The sequence below is a fragment of the Rutilus rutilus genome (genome assembly GCF_951802725.1).
Source record: "Rutilus rutilus genome assembly, chromosome: 22".
NCBI classification, from domain to species: domain Eukaryota; kingdom Metazoa; phylum Chordata; class Actinopteri; order Cypriniformes; family Leuciscidae; genus Rutilus; species Rutilus rutilus.
Window position 1 is genome coordinate 2,118,475 of NC_140227.1, and position 22,361 is coordinate 2,140,835.

The window sequence follows — 22,361 nt, forward strand, 5'->3', positions numbered from 1 at the left end:
TAAAAAATGTGTGAATAAACATGGTTTCCATCCCATGTGTTCAAGAGAACAAAACTGCCAATACCTGGGAAATTGGCGCAAATGATCTGCAATAAAACTGGATGTTGCTGCAACCGGCGAAGCCACTGTGGCTGTTTTCCTCCGGTTCGTCATCAACGACTTGCGTCTCAGAGCGCGTAGACGAACGCAACAAACACTGCCTGTCATGTTCTCTTGTGTTTGGGAACGCAGTCATGTCAGACGCTTCTCAAACCAACATTTGAGGTGCGATGCAATGCGATTGGTCCACTGGTTTGTCCAGTTATCTAATCACATCCTCCGAAACAAAATCATGTTTTTCACATAAACGTTTTTCTGTTGCATGTCTTCTTAACAGATAAAAAAAAAGGCACATTTTTAGAATTTATGCACATCCATCCACTGTTTTTTTTTTTTTTTTATGTGAATCACTAAATGTAAAAAATAATAATGGGTGGATGAAAACATAGCGACTGAAACCACATAATGAGGAATTTAAAAACATGTGAACACATGGCATTTGTTGCGGAAATGCATATTTGCATTCTGAAAGCATCCCGGACAACTTTAGCTGTGTCTCATTTCCTCAGGCTTTCTTTCTGTCTTTCTGTTTGTTATTAATTTCTTGAATAAATGTCTCAATTACAGTTGGCCCACATGACTGGACTGGATAGTGCTGAAGTGCAGAGGTCGTGCAACAAACATTTCCACCTCGCTATGATCCGATGCTTTCTTCACTGCTGTTTTCTCACCGCTGTTATTTTGTTATTGAGAGGAAAGCGTACATCACATATTCATCTAAACGGCGCCCTCATCAGCGTGAACAGTGTCGAAATGTTCGTTAAAAATACCACTGCGAAGGTTTTTACACCTTCTTTTTACCCCTTAGAAGTAAAGAATGAAAAAGAGCTTCACTGTGACAATCTTCCTCCACACTCCCTTTAAATTTCTTCTCCTCCTTTGTCTTATATTTGATGTTTACTGTGCATTTATGTATAAGATTCGCAGCAACAATATTTGAACTCCATAATCTTAGACATTTTGCTTATTTCCCATATTCACAAAGGGCATTCTGGGTTGAGCGAGCAGCTCAGCGCTCCGGAGGAAATATATAAAGTGACATGATGTAAAGGCCAAGTATGGTAACCCATACTCGGAATATGTCCTCTGCATTTAACTATCCAAGTTAGTGCACACACATTAGGAGTAGTGAACACACACACACACACACACACTGCCGGTATTGAGAACTGAACCCGCAACCTTCGGTTTACCAGTCTCTAACCATTAGGCCATTACTTCTATAATATCTCACGTTCTGCTCCGGAGGTCGCATTTGTCAGCCATATATGTCACTGAGAATATCTCATTTCAGAAAAGTTATTCTTTGTGAGGCATAAATTACTGTAATTTTGTACTGTAATTTGTTTACTGTTACTTTTCAAATGAGACACAGCTATTGAATTCTGCCCGTTATGGAAAAATCCATATGTTGTGAAAAATCAACACCTTGAACATAAAACAGGGGATTCAAACTTTGCACCAAAACACAAACTCATTGTGATCGAACCTGAAGCTGCATTTCATAATATGAAAGGAGGGTCTCAATGAAGTGGTCAGAGGAGACGCGTGTTAATATCAGGTGAAGCTATATAAACTCTTCTGTTCTCGTTTCACCAGGAAAACATTCTGGACAAGCTGCGGCCCGTGTCTCTGGCGATCACACACACTATCCGGAGAAGCAGACACGTCCATCACACGGGTCATAGACACCATAAGCAGCTGAGCCCTGTCCTGAGCCCCAGCCCCTCCAACACACTCTACTCTGAGGTACAACACATGCACTTCACATGATCCACCCTTTCTGATGTGGTGTGTCTACTGATTTTGGTTGTGATTGTTCAATCACTGCATTCTGTGTTCAGATGTTTGTGTATAATGACTCCAGACTGTGCATTTGTCTCAAGAAAGAGATGTCCTACATTAGATTAATATCTGTCTCGTATCGCTCTGTGTAGGGTTGCACATTTGACCCTCTGTTCATGTGTTGGTCATAAATCACCGAAATCTTTTTTGATTACTATATTTTGTACTATATTTTAGTTTGATAATATTTTTTTATTTAATATTTTGTATTTTTAGGGGATTTTATGGTACTGAATTATATTTATGCAGTAGTTATAATAGATTTATTCACTTTTTGAGCATGGATCTGAAAACTTCAATAAATACTGTCATAAATTGTCATAAATATTGAATGCTTTAGAGCACAGACTGAAGTTTAGTCTCTTTTTAAAGACGGCACTTGGAAGATTATTGCTGACATGAAAAGTTTTAAAAAAGTGAAATAAAATGTTATATTTATTGTTATGAAAAATGCACAAAAATACCTTTTTCAATTTTTATATGAAATATATTTTTTCCAAAACACATTTTACTCTAAAACTGTGAGAAAATCAAAGCCATAAATCTAAACAAGTTGTGTTCCGAACAAGAAATGAGCTTTCCGTCAGATTTTGTTTGGCCGCAGTAACAAACGTTTCCACTAGATGAATTTCAAATCATGTCCATAATTTGTTTGTGTGTTCACACAGCAAATGCCAAAACCTTTACCAATTTTCGTACCATTCAGATGAAGTAAAACAAAAACAAAAAAACATAAAATTTTTCGGTTAAAAATGACCGAAGAGCACAAAAAGGGTTAATTGGAAAAATAATCAATATTGTGATAATGGCTGTCATTTCACAAATTGTGAAAAGTGGCATCATATTTAGATCTAGTCAAAGACAAGTACAATTTATTTGTATAGTGCTTTTCACAATACATATTGTTTCAAAGCAGCATTATAGAAAATCATGATGTTAATGTTTTAAAATCCCCCATGTAGTCAATACTTTTATCCCTTAAAACTCATCTTTGATCACCAAAATGACATATTTGAAAGTTTTTTACATGCAAATAAAATTCTTCATGCCTTAAAATATCTTGAATGTAACTCGACACCCTTGCCTCATTTAGTATGTGCGGTTCTATGAATATGCAAATGAGCCCCGCCTCCACTCACTCACTCAGCTCAGAGATCCACTGGTTGACGATCACACGTTGATCTGATTGGTTACAAGGTAGTTTGTGACGTCAGAAACACCAGCGATTTCAAAGCGTGTTTTTGAGACTGTCTTTGGTTCACTGCAGTTTTAAGGAGGAAATACTCAGCAATGGTGTCGACTTATGAATTTACACATGCTTTGTCTAAAAGTATATTAAACACACCACATAGACATATAAACAACATTAAAAACTAGATTTTTACCACAGGGGGACTTTAAAATAATCTTAATATCTTCATGCCTTATAGTCACATTTGAGCTGTGCGATAATATAGTTACAATTTACAACAATCAAGCAGTTGAGATTTGCTATATAGTATATATCATTTTATATGCGTTTACATTTATATATGTCTTTAGATAAAAGGTTTATTTCAATAAAAAATCAATATTGCATGCCCATGTATTAATTTAAGTAGTCATATGATAGCGCTCTGCTTCATTTCAGGGTTTATTTTGTGAAAATGAGTAGCTGTCTATAATTTTTCCCTTATATAATGTTAACCGAATGGGAATTCAAATCATCAGCATTAAATAATCAACATTAAAAATGAATCTGCAAGCTTTCTGTCTGTTCTCAGGTTAATTTTGTCAGGGAAGGGTGCGGTGAGGATAAAATATGCCAGAGCAACCTTCAGCTTGTCTGTCAGTTTGGCACAAAAGCACCCATTTCAAACACCTTCACTCCTTTACCGCGGTAAGTCTCTGAAGTGATGTCTCAGTCATGTGAGCATTTATAAAGATGTGCAAGGACTCATCCTAAATGTCGACATGTTTCCTAAATGTTTCTACTATTCATTCATTAATTGCCTGTACATGTGAAAATACTTTTCCTTAAAAAAAAATAGGTAACACTTTACAATAAGGTTAATTAGTTAACATTAGTTAATTCATTAACTAACTTGAACTAACAATGAGAAAAACATTTGTTACAGTATTTATTCATCTTTGTTAATGTTATAGTTAATAAAAATACAGCTGTTCATTGTTTGTTCATGTTAGTTCACAGTGCGTTAACTAATGTTAACTAAACCTTTGATTTTAATAACGTATTAGTAAATGTTGAAATTAATATTAACTAAGATTAATAATGCTTTAGAAGTATTGTTTATTCTTATTTCACGTTAACCAAGGCAGTTAACTAATGTTAACGAATGAACCTCATTGTAAAGTGTTACCAAAAAATGCATAGAAACCTTCATTATTTGAATTCCTCTGCGTTTAGAGACGGCTCTGGTGTGCCGGTGTTCTCTCTGTCGGATCAGAGGTCAGTCGTGCTCGAGGTCACGGTGACGAACATGCCGTCGAACCCAGAAACCCCACAGGAAGACGGAGACGATGCTCACGCCGCGCAGCTGATGGTGTCTCTGCCAAACACTCTCTCGTACTCTGGACTCATGGGACAGCAGGTTCTCCATCAGGCGCTTTATGTGTCGAGTGTAACGATCCCCTCATGTCACGATTCGATACATATCACGATACTGAACTCATGATATGATACAATATTATTACGATAGTCCAAGATATATGGTTAAAGGTTAACAAAAAATGTAACATGCTAAATTTGGTGTTACATTGTGTGTGTAAATGAATAGACTTGGACTTGGTGCTGAAACCCAAAGCACAGGACAATAGAGACACCAGAATAACAATATTCATGATTCTCAAGCTGAAAATACAGAATTATTTTAGATGAATATGCTTTCACTGTCACTGACTAGATATATTTATAATAATGTTGGCCACTTCTTACTGGCAACATCAGACATTTGCCATTATCAGGACCCACAAATATTCCACCATTGCGTTATTATACATTTATATTCAACAATATACAGTATGTAGTGAATTTTTTTTCACACAGTAATTTTTATTTTGGGTGAACTATCCACAATATATACTGTCACCATCCACGATACATATTGTTGCATTTTTGTATTGCGATATATTGTGATACGATATATTGTTACATTCCTAGTATGCAGTCGTAGTTCTTATAGGCTACGTTCACACTGTCAGTCCAAATCCGATTATTTGTGTATGCGATTGGAATCTGATCTAAACACTCGGCTTGCTCAATATGAGACCGCTTCAGCACTGGCTTCACGGCTGAGTCCCGAGGTGGGCGTGACACAGCGGCACGCCCTCCGTGTGACAATCACCCCGGCCTGCCGCCAAACCCTCAGCCCGTGGTCAGACCCTTCGTTTCTGAACAAGTGTCCAGGCATGCTTTGGTCTCCACAGATGCCTCCAACACCAGCTGGGGGGCCACGTAAAATGGGCATGCAGTAGCAGGGATCTGGACGGGCCCCCAACTGCATTGGCACATCAACTGCCTCGAGTACAAATTTTATTCTTTAGGATAAGCCCCTTGAGATGCATCATCTGGTTTTCAAGGGGGTCCTAATAAACTAAAGTTAAATAACATAACAAAACTCAAAACAAAACAATATACACAAGACAAAACAAAAACAACAGTCACCTAATTCAAAACAACAAACACACCACTACAAAAATACTTTTTTCTTGGCCTAACATTAATAAAAATAATCATAGATATATCATCTAAAGCAATTACAAGTTTCAAAACAACGAAACAAACCATTTTTAAACATATAAAATGAAGTCAACGATCGTACATTTAAAGGTAAATTATTCCTAGTTGCTAGCAGTACACCTTGCTTTGAGACGCCTCAAAACGCCGCTGTTCGGCAAGCATGTACTGGTCCGTACGGACAACACTACGACTGTTGCGTACACCAACCATCAAAGTGGTCTATGCTCCCGTCGCATGTCGCAACTCACAACCTCCTCCTATGGAGTCAGAAGCATCTGAGGTCGCTTTGTGCCACTTATATTCCCGGCCTGCTCAATCGTGCCGCCGATGAGCTCTCACGACAGCCTGTGGCCCAGGGAGAGTGGAGACTCCATCCCCAGGCGGACCAGCTGATCTGGGACCACTTCGGGGCCACACAGATCGATCTGTTTGCCTCTCCGGACTCGTCCCATTGCCAGTTGTTTTACTCCCTGACTGAGGGGACCCTCGGCATGGATGCGTTGCCACACAACTGGCCTAGGGACCTCCGCAAGTATGCGTTTCCCCCTGTGAGCCTTCTTGCACAGACACTGTGCAAAGTCAGGGAGGAAGAGGAGCAGGTATTGCTAGTTGCCCCTTATTGGCCCAACCGGACCTGGTTCCCCGAACTAATGCTCCTCTCGACAGCCCCTCCCTGGCCCATTCCTCTGAGGGAGGACCTTCTAGGGCTGTCTCCCTCCACCCTCAAAGTGTATGTTGCCTCTATTGCGCACATCATGATGCAGTGGATGGGAGATCCGTGGGAAAGCACAACCTGATCGAGTGACAAGACTGAATCCGCCTCGCACCCCCTTTATATCCTCTTGGGACTTATCTCTGGTGCTGACTGCACTGCAGAGACCTCCCTTTGAGCCTGTCTGTACGTGGACAGAACGCAAAGCCTCAGGACCTCAGACCAGCTCTTCATCTGTTATGGAGGCCAGCAGAAGGGAAAGGCTGTCTCCAAGCAGAGGTTGGCCCACTGGATAGTGGATGCCATCGTCTTGGCGTATCAATCACAAGACGCACCATGCCACCCCAGGTTGCGAGCCCACTCCGAGTGTAGCTTCTTTCTGGGCGCTGGCACAGGGTGCCTCACTGACAGATGTTTGTAGAGCTGCAGGCTGGGCGACACCAAACACGTTCGCTAGTTTTTATAGCCTATGTGACGAGCCGGTAGCTTCCCGTGTGCTCTCTTCGCATAGAAGCCAGCCAACACCGTAAGCCCCGCTCGAAGTGTCGGCTTGCTGCGCCATTCCCCTCCTATGGACCGGATACGTGCGCCATTCTTGCTCCAGTAGAGTTCCTCTTTAGCTGAACCCTGTTGAGTTCCTCCACACCCCTCGGCAACGGACGTGGTGGAGCGTATGCTCTGTGAAATCACTCGTATGCTCTGTGAAACCTGTGTTAGGCTGGGTCCCATATGTTGTGATCCCTAGGGTGATCCCATATGTGTATCCTTCCACGGTACGAGTCCCTGCGGTGAGCCCGTGTCTTTCCCTTGGCAGAGCCCCCTCTGCCGTCTCTGATCGGTTGAGTCTCCCCCCCGTGTATAGGCTGGAACCACCTCAGTGACTTCCATATCTTGTTCTGCCCGGTAATTCGCCAAGTCCATATGTGTATCCTCCACATGTTACCTCCCTACGGGCAGGATGTGGCTTCCGCAGCGTCTTCCTTTCCACCGAAAGGGCACACCCTCCCAGTGTTATCCAAGTCTGACTAAGTGGGTCTTTGCGAAACAGCAGTGACTTCCCTGGCCTAAGCCCTATCCCGTCTCTGCCTCAATAATGCGGGGGGATCAGAAGGCTTTTGTCTAGGCACTGGAAGGTGGCAGAACTAGTGACATTTTAATTGGGATCCCAATCAGTCGACTACGTCGAACGTGAGCGACTGAAAGAGAACGTCTCATTCACATATGTAACCCTCGTTCCCTGAAGGAGGGATCGGAGACGTAGTCCCGTCGCCACTATTGCTGGTCCACCGCTGACTCCGGGCTCCGCTCGGCTCCTCAGCGAAAAACAAGTGGTGCGTGCATCCACTTCCGTGTTTATACCTGCACTGCGGGGCGTGAGATGCAAATCTCTCACGCCAATGTGCATTGGCTCATTTGATCAATACTCGAAGATGACAGGCTCCCTAAACGTGATCTCAATCAGTCGACACGTCTGCATATCTGCATTGGTTTCATGGAAATGACGCTGTGTTGGTAGGAATACGCCAAAAACAACAACAACCACAACATGGAGGGGTTTGCAGTAGAGATGTTGTCTTATTTGACCACATTGAAATGTGTAGCCGCCGCACTGTCGTCTCCGTCGGTTTCAAAATATGTCTCCGTTATATTGTCAGGCACTGCATTGTTTCGGCAGCGACTTTGCGCATGTTTACGCGTTACACAATTTTACGTTGCGTGAGAATCTGATCTGAGCAGTCAGACTGAAACTGATTTCCAGAAATACGATTTAAATAGGATTTCAAACCACATATGGATGTAGCTTGAAACGGATTTGTAAAAATGGCATTTCGTGTGATTGTTTTGCTGTAATGTTCACATTAGCTAATTCTGATCAGATTTCAATCGGATGTGCACATAAAACCAGATTTGGACTGACAGTCTGAACCTAGCTATAGTCTCCTAATGCTGGTCTTGTTTTGAAGGTGTTGTGTGAAGTCAATCAGAACGGCTCTCAAGCGCTGTGTGAACTGGGTAATCCGCTCAAAAGAGAAGCGACGGTACAGTAACGGTCTCGCATACACACTTACACAATTCTGACCTTTGAGAAACTCAAATTGACCTTTAATTCTTTATGTCAGGTCAAATTTTATCTTATTCTGAGCACTTCTGCGATCACTATAGAAACTACATCACTGAGTGTTCATCTCGCACTGTCCACGTGAGTTCCAGTTCTGATTTCTGTCTGCCATTTGAAAAATTATTTTTTTGTGAGCAAAACAAAATCATACAAATGATGTTGAATGAATCTCACAAAGAAATGTCTTGGTCATATTTCACCATGAATTTTACAACCATATTAATTTTGCATTGTAACATCATTTTCGTGACAACAGCACATTTCCCTCCAAATACCTTTACTTTTATACAAAATTAAAAAAAATTAAATGCATGATAAATTCAGATCATTAAAAACCATATTTAGGGTGCGTTTACACGATAACGATGTTCTAAAAAAGGAAACGTTTTTTTCCTCTGTACAGATTACAATGTTATGAAAGCAATCCCCGTTTGTTCACATGGATCCATGGAAACGACTAAACGGCAAAAAAATGGAAGGAGACTTGTGTGTGTTATCCAAGCATTAATGGCAAGGAAAGCCCCTTATACCTGTGAGCGCCACGAATGAGGTGTTTCTGGGTGTTTCTCCCTCATATCTGCTTCAAGCTCTTGATTGTGGTATTTCTTTGTTGTTTAGAATCCAGTATTCCAGCAAAGTTTAATAAAGATTCTGTCCAAACATTCGCGCCTTCTTTAAAGATTGATCGACTGTTACGTACACCAGTTGACCTGTAAATGTGAAAAAACTTTCCTTTGCAGGTTTCCGTAATATTCCAAAGAATTGCCTAAAAAAACACCTCATATGAGCGTAAAAACCTTTTTTGTGATATATATATATATGGGGGTTTTTGGTAGAAATTGACGTGTTTCCATTGGGCGTATTTTCAATTTTCAATTTCAATTTGTGTAAATTGAAGGGTAGGCCTAATGGAAACGTGGCTAACAGAATTGTTTTCAAAAACTTGCACTTTGAAACCTGTTTTAAAAAGTTTGCATTCTCAGGCCACCAAAACTCTGTTGTCATGTAAATGAACGGCCAAAACGTATAAAAAGTTTTCCGTTTTCAGTTAAAAATGGCGTCATGTAAACATACTCTTAAAGAACGCACACGCAGCCGGATCATTTCCATAATGACCAACCAACGCAATCTACCAAGAGCAGCGCAAATTAAATAATAACATTAAAAAGGCATTTATTTTCAATAAATATTAAGAAAATATGTGAAAAGTGCAATTATAGTGCCCAACGATTATTTAATAATAAAGTGTTTATAGGGGTAGGGTTAGGTGTAGGGAGGGATTTATTGTCTCAATAAGGTGGCATTTGTTTAATAAATATATAATTTACACTCAATATGTTATTATTGCATACTGTTTTATAATGTTGTAAAATACTTAGGTGCAAATAGTATCTAACTACTATTTACACTTATTGCAAAGAAAATAGGCTACAGGTATTTTTACATAGTGTAAACAGCCGCTGCCTCATTTAAATCCTCTCCGCCCATAATTTTTGCATCTAAAAGGGAAACTCCTACAAATGCATATGCAATCGAGACCGTGAGTAACTGGCTGCATCTGAAATCACATGCTCTCTTGAGTAGGCACTTATTTTGAATAAATAATTACTTCATGACTGCTAAAAAAGTATGTTCTTATATACGTGTGTGTAGTATGAATACACGCATTCGCCATGATGTCATTGGACCCACCAGCATCAGTTGCGTCGCTTCACTGTCATTAATAAATCCTCTCCTGTGGCCTCATGGGATAGTAAAGTGTTCATCATATGCACACTTAAGAATCTCAGCAGCAGTAGTAGATCATCCGGGGACATGTTGCCTGCTCTTTTATGAGTACTGCTGAATTTGGACATACTTCTTTTGTCACATAGCCTACTGTTCTTCGCTTACTATATTGTAGGGAAATGTGATTTCAGATGCAGCCACTCTATTTTTTTTATTTTTATTATTATTATTTTTTATTTATTACATGTTCCCCATGTCTTGTCAGGACTTTTATGTTACTTCCTGTCCCGATTGCCGTGTTTGTAGTTTGTTGTAGTTTTTCCTGGTTTTAGTCCCTGATTGTTCCTATACCCCTGTGTTTCCCATGTTCATTGTCGGTTGCTGTCCTCTCATGTGATTAGTCTTTAATTTGTCCAAATACTGTTGTTTTGCGTTTAGTTTGTCTGGGTAGGGTCCCTTCTCTTGCTCTTTTCCCTTTCTCCATATCATTCGTTCTCCCGGGTATCAATTTCAATATTAGTATTAGCGAGTGATCCTCATAGGATGGCACCGCCATCCTAGCATGCAACGTATCTTCACATTCTCTATACGGTCAGCCACAAAAATAACTGTCATTCATTGCTAATATTTCACTGCACGTCTTTAGTAAATCCTCACAGTATTTTTTTAACACCAACAGAGGGTTTGCTGTTAGTAAATCTGGCCCTTGACTGTTCTTTTTTTCTTCTAACCGCTTACTATTTGGAAAGGAGGCCATTTAGCACTGTAGCATAACAAATACAACTTTTGCTCTGCACAAAACAAAAATGGCTTCCCGGTGAAATGTAACCTGGATATTGTTGTGAGATTCATTCACCCTGTTGTAAAAAGTGGCAAAACAAATGTTATGATTTCCGCCATGCACATATGCCATATGTGTCAATCCCACCCAGGATCAGTGAACAGCCGGGTTTGGCCCCCGTCACGGCGTACGCGCGAGTGGTAATCGAGCTTCCTCTGGTGCTCAGCGGGTGTGTGTGTTCACTGACTTTCATCTCTGATCGTTGGTGTTTTCTGAAATAGCAGCTTATTTTCTCATGAATGCTGATATATCTCAATAAATGGGTCTAATGTTTCATGTTAAATGTTCTCAGAAGCACCTGTTAAACTGTGGTTTGTTGTTCTCCTGTAGACTGTCTCGTCCTCATCAGATGTTCTTCAGCGGAGCCGTGATGGGTGAGAGTGCCATGACATCACTGGAGGACGTCGGCAGCGCAGTGGAATATGAGTTTATTGTAAGTTCATGTGCTCAGAAGATTTTATTCCTCAGAAGGTGCTCTATCATATCTCAAAAGATATGAAGTCCCCCTGTAGTCAATAATTGTATCCATTAAAACTCATCTTTGATCACCAAAATGACATATTTAAACTTTTTTTCCTTGAAAAAATGTATTCATGCCTTAAAATATCTTGAATGTAACTCGACACCCTTGCCTCATTTAGTATGCGCGGTTCTATCAATATGCAAATGAGCCCCGCCTCCACTCACTCACTCACTCAGCTCAGAGATCCACTGGTTGACGATCACACGTTGATCTGATTGGTTACAAGGTAGTTTGTGACGTCAGAAACACCAGCGATTTCAAAGCGTGTGTTTGAGACTGTCTTTGGTTCACTGCAGTTTTAAGGAGGAAATACTCAGCAATGGTGTCGACTTATGAATTTACACATGGTTTGTCTTAAAGCATATTAATAACACCACATAGACATATAAACAACATTAAAAGCTGGATTTTCACCACAGGGGGACTTTAAGGAAGTTTTCATCTATATGTCCTTTAAAGCTGCACTATGGACATTTTTGGTTAAAAATGAACAACATTCCATTATTTAACTAACAAGTCCGGTAACAAAAGCCTTTATGTAGAATGCTTTATAAAGGTATTCTTCTACTAGAACAGGTTTTCCTGCTTGAATGTTGATTATTCTCCTCATATTCTCCATTGTTGCCATTCTCCTCTCTTCCCAGTCTGTCAGTAACGCTCTGTTTAGTTCCTGTCTCTATGAAGCCCCTCCTTCTGAAAAGCACACTGTGCTCTGATTGGTCGGCTGGAGCAGTGTGTTGTGATTGGTCGAGCGCTTCGAGTGTGTTTGGGAAATGTCTCGCCCCTTACCATAACCGCCAGTTTAACACACTACTAACTAACTCAATCAGGCCCCGCCCCTTTATTCTGCGTATTAATATGGCTGCGTAGCCAGCAGCCAGATCACCCTGTAGCCCAAGACTGGGACTCCTGGGAAAACCAGGTTGCTGCTGGAAGAGGTGTTAATGAGGCCAGCAGGGGGCGCTCACCCTGTGGTCTGTGTGGGTCCTAACGCCCCAGTGTAGTGATCGGTACACTATACTGTCAAAGAGCACCGTCCTTCGGATGAGACGTTAAACCGAGGTCCTGACTCTGTGGTCATTAAAAATCCCAGGATGTCCTTCGAAAAAGAGTAGGGGTGTAACCCCGGCATCCTGGCCAAATTTGCCCCTTGGCCTCTGTCCATCATGGCCTCCTAATCATCCCCATATACTGATTGGCTTCATCACTGTCTCCTCTCCACCAGTAAGCTGTAAGTGTGTGGTGTGTGTGTGTGTGTGGTGGGCGTTCTGGCGCAATATGGCTGCCGTCCATCATCAGGTGGAGCTGCACATTGGTGGTGGTTGAGGAGATTACATGTAAAGTGCTTTGAATACCCAGGAAAAAAAAGCGCTATATAAATGTAACAAATTATTATTATTATTATTATTATTAGAAGTCTCCATTTGCTCTCTCCAAATCATCTAGTTTCTGGATAAATTGTATGGAGAAGTGGAAGGAACAGGACAGAAATAACTCGATGTGTGTTAACAGGTGTCTAATGCTGGGCAGCCTCTGCAAACGTTCGGCTCGGCGTCTCTGAACATCATGTGGCCGTACGAGCTGATCAACAGGAAGTGGCTGTTGTATCCGAGGTCTCTGCAGGTCGACGGACATCCACACACTCGCTGTGAACCGCAGTCTGCGCTCGACCCTCTGCGTCTGGGCAGACATCAATCGCCACAGGCTGAAAACCTCAAGGTACTCGCAAACACACATCAAATGAAGCTCCTGCTCATCAGTAAATGCAGGAGACGTTTACACACATCATCTGTGAACAGAGCAGCAGAAAGGCACGCTCGCATCTGGAGACCGAAGCAGACGTGGCTCTCAAAAACCCTGTAGGCAAGATCACTCCCGCTGTGTCTGCGTCTGAGAGAAGGAAATCTCTCACACTGGTGAGTGTGAACCAGAGCACACCATATCTATCATTCCTCAATCTGCTGTGGATTGAGATCTGAGCTGCTGGTGTGTTTCAGGATTGTTTACTGGGCTCTGCGCGCTGCCTGCTCTTCCGGTGTCCTCTAGACACGTTCTCCGACTCCATCCATATCAGGATCCGAGCAAACTTGTGGAACAGCACTTTCATGGAGGTGAGAGACAGTCGCTCTTACACGTCAGTTGTCCTCTTGATATGGTGGGACAGCAATGGAGAGTTACTGTATGATCACACCACCGCCGCTCTCGCCGCAACGACGCCGGAGAAAGATTCGGGGACGCTCTGATGCTCTGACGTTGATCGAAGGCGTGATCTTTTTTTAAACTTTATTTAAAGGGGCCGCAAAGAAAATAAGCATGTTGATCAGTATTTGTGCAGACTGGCCACACGTAGGGTATAGCGTAAGAAAATGACCTATGGAAAGAACTTAACAATTATAGTTACTTTGCTAACGAAATAAACAAATTCCATTTGTGTGGTGTGGCTTTTTTCTTCATGGTCAACTGCGTGTCTAATTTCAACATGTAGTTTATAGGACGTTTACTAGACTTGGTCTTTAATTAACATTAACATTGATTTGTGTGCAGTTTACATTACAATAACAATAACTTTCCTGGTTGTAGCCTTAATGCAATTGGTCAAAATCGGTGTTGTTTTGAGCAAATGAATTGCATTCCCGCTGAAAAACAAGCATTCTAGCGCAAAAATGTTGCCTATAAATAGTGTTGCGTGGCTTTTTCTTTCAAGTCATACAACAATGGGAAACCCGCAACAGAAATAATTAACTTCTCCTCCATTTTGCTTGGGAACTAATATGGTCGGAACCAATGTTTATAGGATTGCGTTCTCAGGAATCCTCTCAGGTGGAGGACTTCTGCATTCTGATTGGTTGCCGCCGAACCTCGTCATAGCTTATTACCATAAAGTTGACCTGTCTTCAACTCTCCTCGCTGCTCTCACCGTCCAAGACGCTCCGTGCCGCCCAAGACGGTCCTTGCACACTAAAGAGTCCAAAACATTTGTATGCGTTTTTTTGTATTCGTCATCCTAAAAATTCGTCACGCACAGAAAGCTTGCACACTGAGTCCGATGCATATTAATCCATTGCGAAAAAAATGGCAAAACATTACAAATAATGAGGATGATTTTGTTGTTCTCTCTCTTCTTAAAAAGAGAAAGAAGAGGAAATATTGGGTCCATCCAATCCTGAGATTGCGTAGAGAGGAAGGAGAGTTCAAAGTTGACTTCAGGATATCTCAGTTTGATGCTCTGCTAGCGACACTGGAGCCACATATTAAAAAGAAGACCACCGATTTCCATGAACCTGTTGATCCTGAACAGTTCTGGATTTTGGCGTTTGCTCGTACAGAGGCTCTGAATTGTCAAAACACTTCTCCAAATGCTACGGATGTGAAAAACACAGAAAATTGAACCAGATCCGTATTGTTTTATGCCGGACGGAAGTTGTAAACGTGATTGACACACAACGATAATTATTTTTTAACATGCAAGAATTTCGGACTCGGGTTGCAAGAACCTTTACACCAAAAGGAATTCTTAAGGGGTCATGACATTTGCCTTTACATTACATTAGACTGTAAGAGGTCTTTGTACCATTAAAACTTCCTGCAAGTTTCATAGTTTAAGACGTCCTCCCCATTATAAACAAAGCATTTATTTAAAGCTGCATTCAGTAACTTCGGGATTTCTACGCTGTATTCTCGCTTTTTGCGCGCAGGTTTCTCTCTAGAGCTCCCCCACAGCTTCAGAATAGATATTTGACAACTCTGTTGTAAAAACTCGTTGGTGATTCTCAGACACCAGAGGCTAGCAGATCAACGACATCAAAGCAGATGGGACATTCTTTAAAACGTCTTCTTCATTCAGGTTCGGACAGCGTGAGGGTGCGCAATAATGACGGCATTTTAGCAGATTTCTTTTGGCCGTAAAGCAATTGTTTACATCGCGAGACCTGATATCACGCGATACTTCCTGACGTTGACAACTTCCCCAAAGTTGCAAGTGCGTATTTTCCGCTCACGGGCACCAGGGGGGTGCGAAACGACCACCATTCAACCCGAAATAAGTATTATAAACATTCCAATGACTCCGAAGCTGTTCAGTTAAGGTAAAAAAGTTACTTAGTTCACCTTTAATCAAGCTCTAATTACAGCTCGTTGGGGATCCATGGTAAGATGTGATGTCACGGTACGAAGTGACGTACCAGTCGTTTGCATATGACCGCCTCTAGCGCAAGACAACTACGCCTCATTTCGCATCATTGTCACGCCACAGGTGTGACGTGCAGCGAGTGCGTCTGTTTACAAGAAGATTGCGATGACGCAGATGTGCTGTTCCTGGCTGTGGACAAACAAAATGTCTGAATACGCTGTCAAACGATCCAGACGTCAGGGAAAAATGGATGCAGTTTATTTTTTGCGGACCTCCCAGTCACGGCAGTGTTAATTTAAGCGTGTGTTCTCTACATTTCAAGGATGATTGTTTTAAGAACAAATCTCAGTGTGATGCTGGCTTTGCCAGAAAACTTTTGCTTAAAGATCAGGTCGTGCCGACTATTCTGGGCCCCAACGACGCGGCAAACTGTAAGTAATGTATTTCATCTTAAAACTACTTTTAGCCAATGACGTTAGCCAATCATAACAGTGGGCGTTAACAATGAACTCTTAAAGGGGAAACACCCCCAAAACAGACTGTTGGGAAAAGGTCATAAATCACTCAAATGTAAAAGTTTTTTTGTCCAAAAAACTATAGTAATACTATAACTGCACCTAAGGGAACATAAACAAAAACCATGTCATGACCCCTTTAATATTTACTGTGGGTTAAAAGATGGAAACAGCAAACACCTCCAACACGTATAATTCATCAGTGATTATCAGTGATGTCCATAATGTGCCCAGGGTTCATAGTGAGAGCACTTTTCCTGTTTATTAGGAGTTTTCATCTGTCAGTGCCGTGGAGCTGCTGGTCAGAGCCAATATCACCATTAAATCCGACATCAGGCATCTAGTGCTGAAGGACGCTGCCACACAGGTCAGATATCACACGCGCACACACACACACGCTCACACACGCGTGTTCGTGTCATCAGTGTTTGTGTGTGTGCAGGTGTCAGTGATGATTTACCCAGAGCATGGGCTCGCAGACCAGCACTCGATCCCGTGGTGGATCATTCTCATCGCCGTCCTGGCCGGAGTTATTGTCCTCGCGCTGCTCGTGTGTGTACTGTGGAAGGTGAGTGTACACCTGAACCCTCAAGCTTCTGCTCTTATTGCACAACCTGCACACTGCAAAAGAGGATTTTTTCTTTCCCTCAGTATTTTTGCTTTTTTTTTTTCAGGAAAAATTTCTAAACATTCTTACATCAAAGATGCTAAGTCTAGGTGTCTGAAAAATTGAAGTGACTATTATGTTATTTTAAAGCTTCCTAATGTTGTTTTGGAGTCTCCTACAACAGGTTTACATGCATTCAAGGTAAAAAAATACACTCTGATTTCCTGATAATATCCACTGCAGCATCAGTTGTTTTCTCTCAGTGTCTGAAACGGTTCATCAAGGATTCAGTCTCTCTAAACTCCGCCTTTCTGAGAGCTGCTCTGCTCTGATTGGTCAGATGGCCCAGTCTGCTGTGATTGGTTCACCACATAACAGTGCATGTCGGAAACCAAATGCCTTTTATCATATCTGAAATTCAGCTCTGGATCTTCCTCAGCTCTTGATACTCAGCAATCACTCTTTTACTGGATCAAAGTGGATTTGCTCTGTCAGCAGAAAACAGCGTCTTCTCCACATGAACAACACGAACCAAACTCTTCCAGTCTCAGATACACTACAGTGATTGAGGGCGGGGCAAAGAGATGCTGTTCAGCCAGTCAAGACCATGGACTGGCAAATTATGCAAATTAGTTACAAACCTATATAGGTTCAGCAGGAAGTGCGACTGGAATTACTGACGACTCGTTTCAGTTCAGAATCACTTCTTTATTTTGAGAGACAAGAACTCCATTTATCTGCACTTTGATCTTTGCCGACCTTTTACATTCACAATCAGCTCTATTACACACTGCATGAAAGGGAATATCCCCCAAAGCATAATATGGGTGCTTTAAAACAATAAGCAATATATCTGCCAATGGGGTCCGAAAAAGAAACTTAATTTAACGGAAAAACAAGATCTTCGGACCCTATTGGCAGATATGTTCTTGTTTTAAGCAAAAACTTTTGTAATTTTGCTTCTCCAGTAAATATACCTTGATTTAAGAATGTTTATACAGTATTTGTATTGGAAAACAAGACAAAAACACTGAGAAAGAAAATCATTTTTTGCAGTGCACCCATAACCTCTCAATCGTTTGATCATCTACAGTCATTGTGGATGCCCAAAAGAATAATTTGGCATGCTGACATGGTCATGATAGAGTTATGATAATGTTGATCATGGTGAACTTACCAGTTGTCAGTCATGTACTTCTATTTTTCTAGCCAAAAATGCACCAAAAATAGCTTTTTGTTGCACCTAAAAGTAGTCATTGAGCATATGTGACTGAATTGATTGCATATTATTGTCTATACAATACTTGTAATGATTTAACCACCCATCGCTAGTTCTTCATGTTTCCTTCTTTCTGTACCTGTACATATTTGTGTGGTGGAGCAGTGTGGTTTTTTCAAGCGCACCGAGAGGAAGCCTCACTATGAGACGGAGTATTACCGCGCTGAGCTTCAGCTTCAGCCGTCTGATGCGGAGAGAAAACAGGCCACGGACCTCCAATAACAGCCTCATGTGGTACAACTCAGTGTGTGCTGCTGTGCTGTGGCTTTACAAACTAGAAGTGTCAATGGCATGATAACCAGTACCTAAATAATATTGGGATTATCCGTGATCTAATACTGAAGCGGTGACGTATGGCATCAGGGCCAGACCTTCTTGTTTTGCAGCATCACTAATTTAGGTTACACTTTATTTTACGGTGTCTGTGTTACAATGTAATTATACATTTAAGTGCTGAGTAATAATAATTAACTACATGTACTTACTATAGGGTTTGGTTTAGAGTTAGTGGCATGTAATTATGTATAATTTATAGTTATTACTATAGAAACTACATGTAACATATGTAACAAGGACACTGTAAAATAAAGTGTTACTGTAATGATAACTGTCACGTAACGCTATGTTGAAAGTTGCACAACGAGGGAGAATTCCTAAATAAAGTCTTTAATAAATCCACAGGAGGGCATCATCCACACACTAACATAACAGTTACACATAGACGAGATCGGACACAGGGAGTGTATAAACTAGAACTAATGAGATAAGTGATTAACAGGGTGAATGACATTGCTAATTAGACAGACCGGGGAAAACTAGGTCACAGGGACTGAACCAAAAACACACAAGACAGAGCAGACATGTAACAATAACATACATGTGTACAAAAATGAACAAAGCTTGACTTGACTAAGCTTGGCTTGAACATGAGGGCTTAAATACACAAGACTAATGACTTAACAAGACACACCTGAACACAATGAACCAATAAACCAATAAGAATATGACACAAGAGTTGCACATGAAGGGAAGCACATGACATGATAACATGATACTGTAGGAAGGGAATCACATGACAAAACCAGGAACCCAGACCAAGCCAAATTACAAAATAAAAGACAGGAAGCATGAAAGAGAAAACAAAACCCAATCCAAACATGACAAATTTGTTGTAGTGAGGATAACATAATTACTTTTAACTATTGACGACAGTGGTGTCGGTGTAGGAATCAAGGCAGAACAAACGTTCACTCTCTGTAATAAGAGAAAGTCAGCTGGTATACTTCAGTAGCCTGCGTTCCAGCACATCTGTGTGACGTAATGTTGATCATCAGAAGGACTGCACACGTCCACACACAGACCTATTTTTGGCTGCGTCTGAAAACTGAAAATTAGGCAATCACTTCATAGGCAGCGTTTGCACACGAAGGTCATGAAACTGATTTCAGACAGACTTCTGATCAGTTTAATGATCTACAGCGAAATAGAGTGAGCGTTGGTGATTGCTAAGCGAATATTTCATTACTACAATAGTAATTTCTCGCTAGAAATTATTTCAGAAGGTGAAGATGTTGGTCAAACATACATTTACACACAAACTGACCAGCAACCCCAACTTTCAGACGCCATCTTTATTTTACACTTAATTTTAACATTTACTCTCCCTTTCGAGTGCCATCGGCAAAGCATGCTGGGAAATAGAAATCCCAGCCCAGTTTCAGTTAAACCAGAGAATGTCTAATATGGCGAGAAGTTTCACTCTCACTACACTTCCGGCTTCTGAACTGGTTGCAGTTCCTCTCTGATTCCATATGAGGGCGCTCACAGGACGAGTGCAGAATGAATGGAGGTCAATGGTGGTATACCCCTCAAAATCCACTTTTCTCAGGATATAATTTTTTATCTAGTAATTTGAATGTTGTATTCGAAAGGAGATGCAAAGAAATTACACATTGCTGGGTGTTAGATTTTTTAGAGTCACTTAGTTGCTTTAAAAAGTCTTTCAAAATGTCAATGACGTCAGAATGCTGACGTCATTAGCAGAATGCTAGCGTGTTATGGGCAACAACAACTCAACCTGTAAGAAATCAAAACGACATAAGTACTCGTTCATTCAACTTTCGACCTAAAACCCATGTTGAACTTGCAAAATCTACAATCAGATCTGAGATTTCTCAACGGCAATCGGGTGAAAGAGACAAATTTAGCTGTCTAGCCCCATTGACTCCCATTCATTTTGCACTCATGGCGATCGCCCCCAGTGGAACTCTGGTGGTACTACAACCAAAATTCGGTACAACAGGACTTAATAGGGAGTGGGCAGGCTCTCCGTAGACGGGCTCTGGTTAAACTTAAGTTCATCTAAATTAAAAGAAATAATTTCATAAAACTCAAAACAATTAAACGGTTCAGTTTGCTTAAATTATATCAGTTCTGTGAACTTGAAAGAAAAAGAAAGTTCTAAATACTCATAAAAAGATTTGATTTAACTAATTTGTATAATTTAAGTTGGCCCTACTCAAACCAATTAATTATTTTGAGTGTTTTTATATATTGTGCCTAAATGCAGGACAAAGATTTTCAATCATTTTTATTAATGAATAGACTTGGGTAATGAGTTCTCATAATGCATGACGGTGTTATATGCATGTAATCAACAAATATAGAACAATAAGAATTATTCTTCAAGAATTATAGCCTGCAGTTCTATGAAGAATGATGATTATGGATTTGTCAATGCTTCAGAATGTTGCATTGAGGTTGATGCTTAGGACAAGGAATACAATTGAGCACATCCTGATCTAATAAAAGTATAAAAGATGTGCAAATGTTACATGTGAATAAGTCATTAGACTTTATCAAAAGACTAAAACACTAACACAAGATAACACAGTAAAGGAAAAACAGAGGTTGATAGAGCGAAAGCATCTTCAGCTGAAACAGACGAGCATGGTGTGAATAAATGTCCCGCCACACTTGATGGAGGATTATGAATTATCACTATGGAACTTTGAACATAGATCATATAAAAGTTATGAGCCAAACATTCTTTTTTACTCACATTTGGCTCTGAGCATGTGTTAACTTTGGACCCTGGCATCAAGGTCACACAGTGTGTTTTCAAAGGTGATTTTATTTTGTGCTGTATATAAATCTTTATCTCATTCGACCTCTTTCTCTTTCGCAGTGTGGTTTCTTCCATAGGGTTCGGTATGAAGATCAAGTGCCCCAGTATCAGGCTGTGAAGATCCTGCGGCAAGAGACGCCATTTCTGGACAAGACTTTTATTTTGCACAAAAAGCAATGGGCGACCCACTGGAGTGATGGGACAATATAATATTCCTCAGAAACGTGGACGCTGACCAGAGACTGCAGTGGACGTGCACTGACCATAAACATACACTGCTACATATTTTTACTGTAAGTTACATTTTCTTCAGAACATTTTTGGAGGACAGCTGGGTCTAGCTGGAGATAGACTCTATATAGATGGGAATATATGCACGTGTTATTTAACATAATAATGTTGAATTGAGTGTGATGGTGTTTGTAAACTCATAAATCAGCTGCAGGTCTGTGTCACGATTTATAGATTATCAACTTTGAAACATGTATAAGGGTCTTCATATTTCATCATCACCAGAACGATAAAGTTTTCAGTTCATGTGAAACTTGGCACACATCATCCTAAGACACTCATGACATAAAGTGAATTGTATTTGTATGGTGCTATTTTTTATCAATACACATCATTTATAGCAGCTTTTCAACAATCATACTGTTGTCTATAATGCTTTAATGCTTTAACATCGCTATATGATGATATACAATAATAAATTATATAAATAAAAAATAAAACAAAACCTCACCATTAAGGTAATAAATATCTTTAAAAATAAAAAAAAACAGACAATATATAACATACTGTAGGGCCATTTCAGGACGACACAACAATTGAATCAATGATCTGATCGGCTCATTGCAGATTCTAAACTCATATGTTATAAAGAAATTAGCCAAGACTTAATGAGCCATTTGAAGCATTTGTTTCGGAATCTGGTGCGTTTCTCCCTTAGTTCAGTTTCTTTAGGTATATATAAATATAGGCTCAGATATATATAAATATAGCTTTAATTTATCAGTTAAAGCGAGAATGACGACTAATCATATCAGTGTTTGCGTGCATCTCGACAGCTACAGATAAAGCCAAGCAGAGCAAACCTGT

General features: G+C 40.6%; 1 protein-coding gene across 2 annotated transcripts in view; it reads left to right on the top strand.

The window, feature by feature from the left end:
* Window positions 1–21,964, top strand: part of itga7 (integrin, alpha 7) — a 46,006-nt gene extending 24,042 nt beyond the window's left edge. Inside the window, exons 13-26 of one of the 2 annotated variants that reach the window (XM_084394659.1) lie at window positions 1,699–1,848; window positions 3,708–3,823; window positions 4,352–4,535; window positions 8,360–8,434; window positions 8,516–8,595; window positions 11,175–11,252; window positions 11,414–11,516; window positions 13,119–13,325; window positions 13,406–13,522; window positions 13,604–13,717; window positions 16,519–16,617; window positions 16,693–16,818; window positions 18,242–18,370; window positions 21,324–21,964. In XM_084394659.1, coding sequence (XP_084250785.1) covers window positions 1,699–1,848; window positions 3,708–3,823; window positions 4,352–4,535; window positions 8,360–8,434; window positions 8,516–8,595; window positions 11,175–11,252; window positions 11,414–11,516; window positions 13,119–13,325; window positions 13,406–13,522; window positions 13,604–13,717; window positions 16,519–16,617; window positions 16,693–16,818; window positions 18,242–18,358 — 1,566 coding nt within the window. In that variant the 3' untranslated portion in view covers window positions 18,359–18,370; window positions 21,324–21,964. The remainder of the gene's footprint in view (window positions 1–1,698; window positions 1,849–3,707; window positions 3,824–4,351; window positions 4,536–8,359; window positions 8,435–8,515; window positions 8,596–11,174; window positions 11,253–11,413; window positions 11,517–13,118; window positions 13,326–13,405; window positions 13,523–13,603; window positions 13,718–16,518; window positions 16,618–16,692; window positions 16,819–18,241; window positions 18,371–21,323) is intronic. The other variant, XM_084394658.1, reaches the window with a different exon arrangement.
* Window positions 21,965–22,361: the final 397 nt, after the last annotated feature.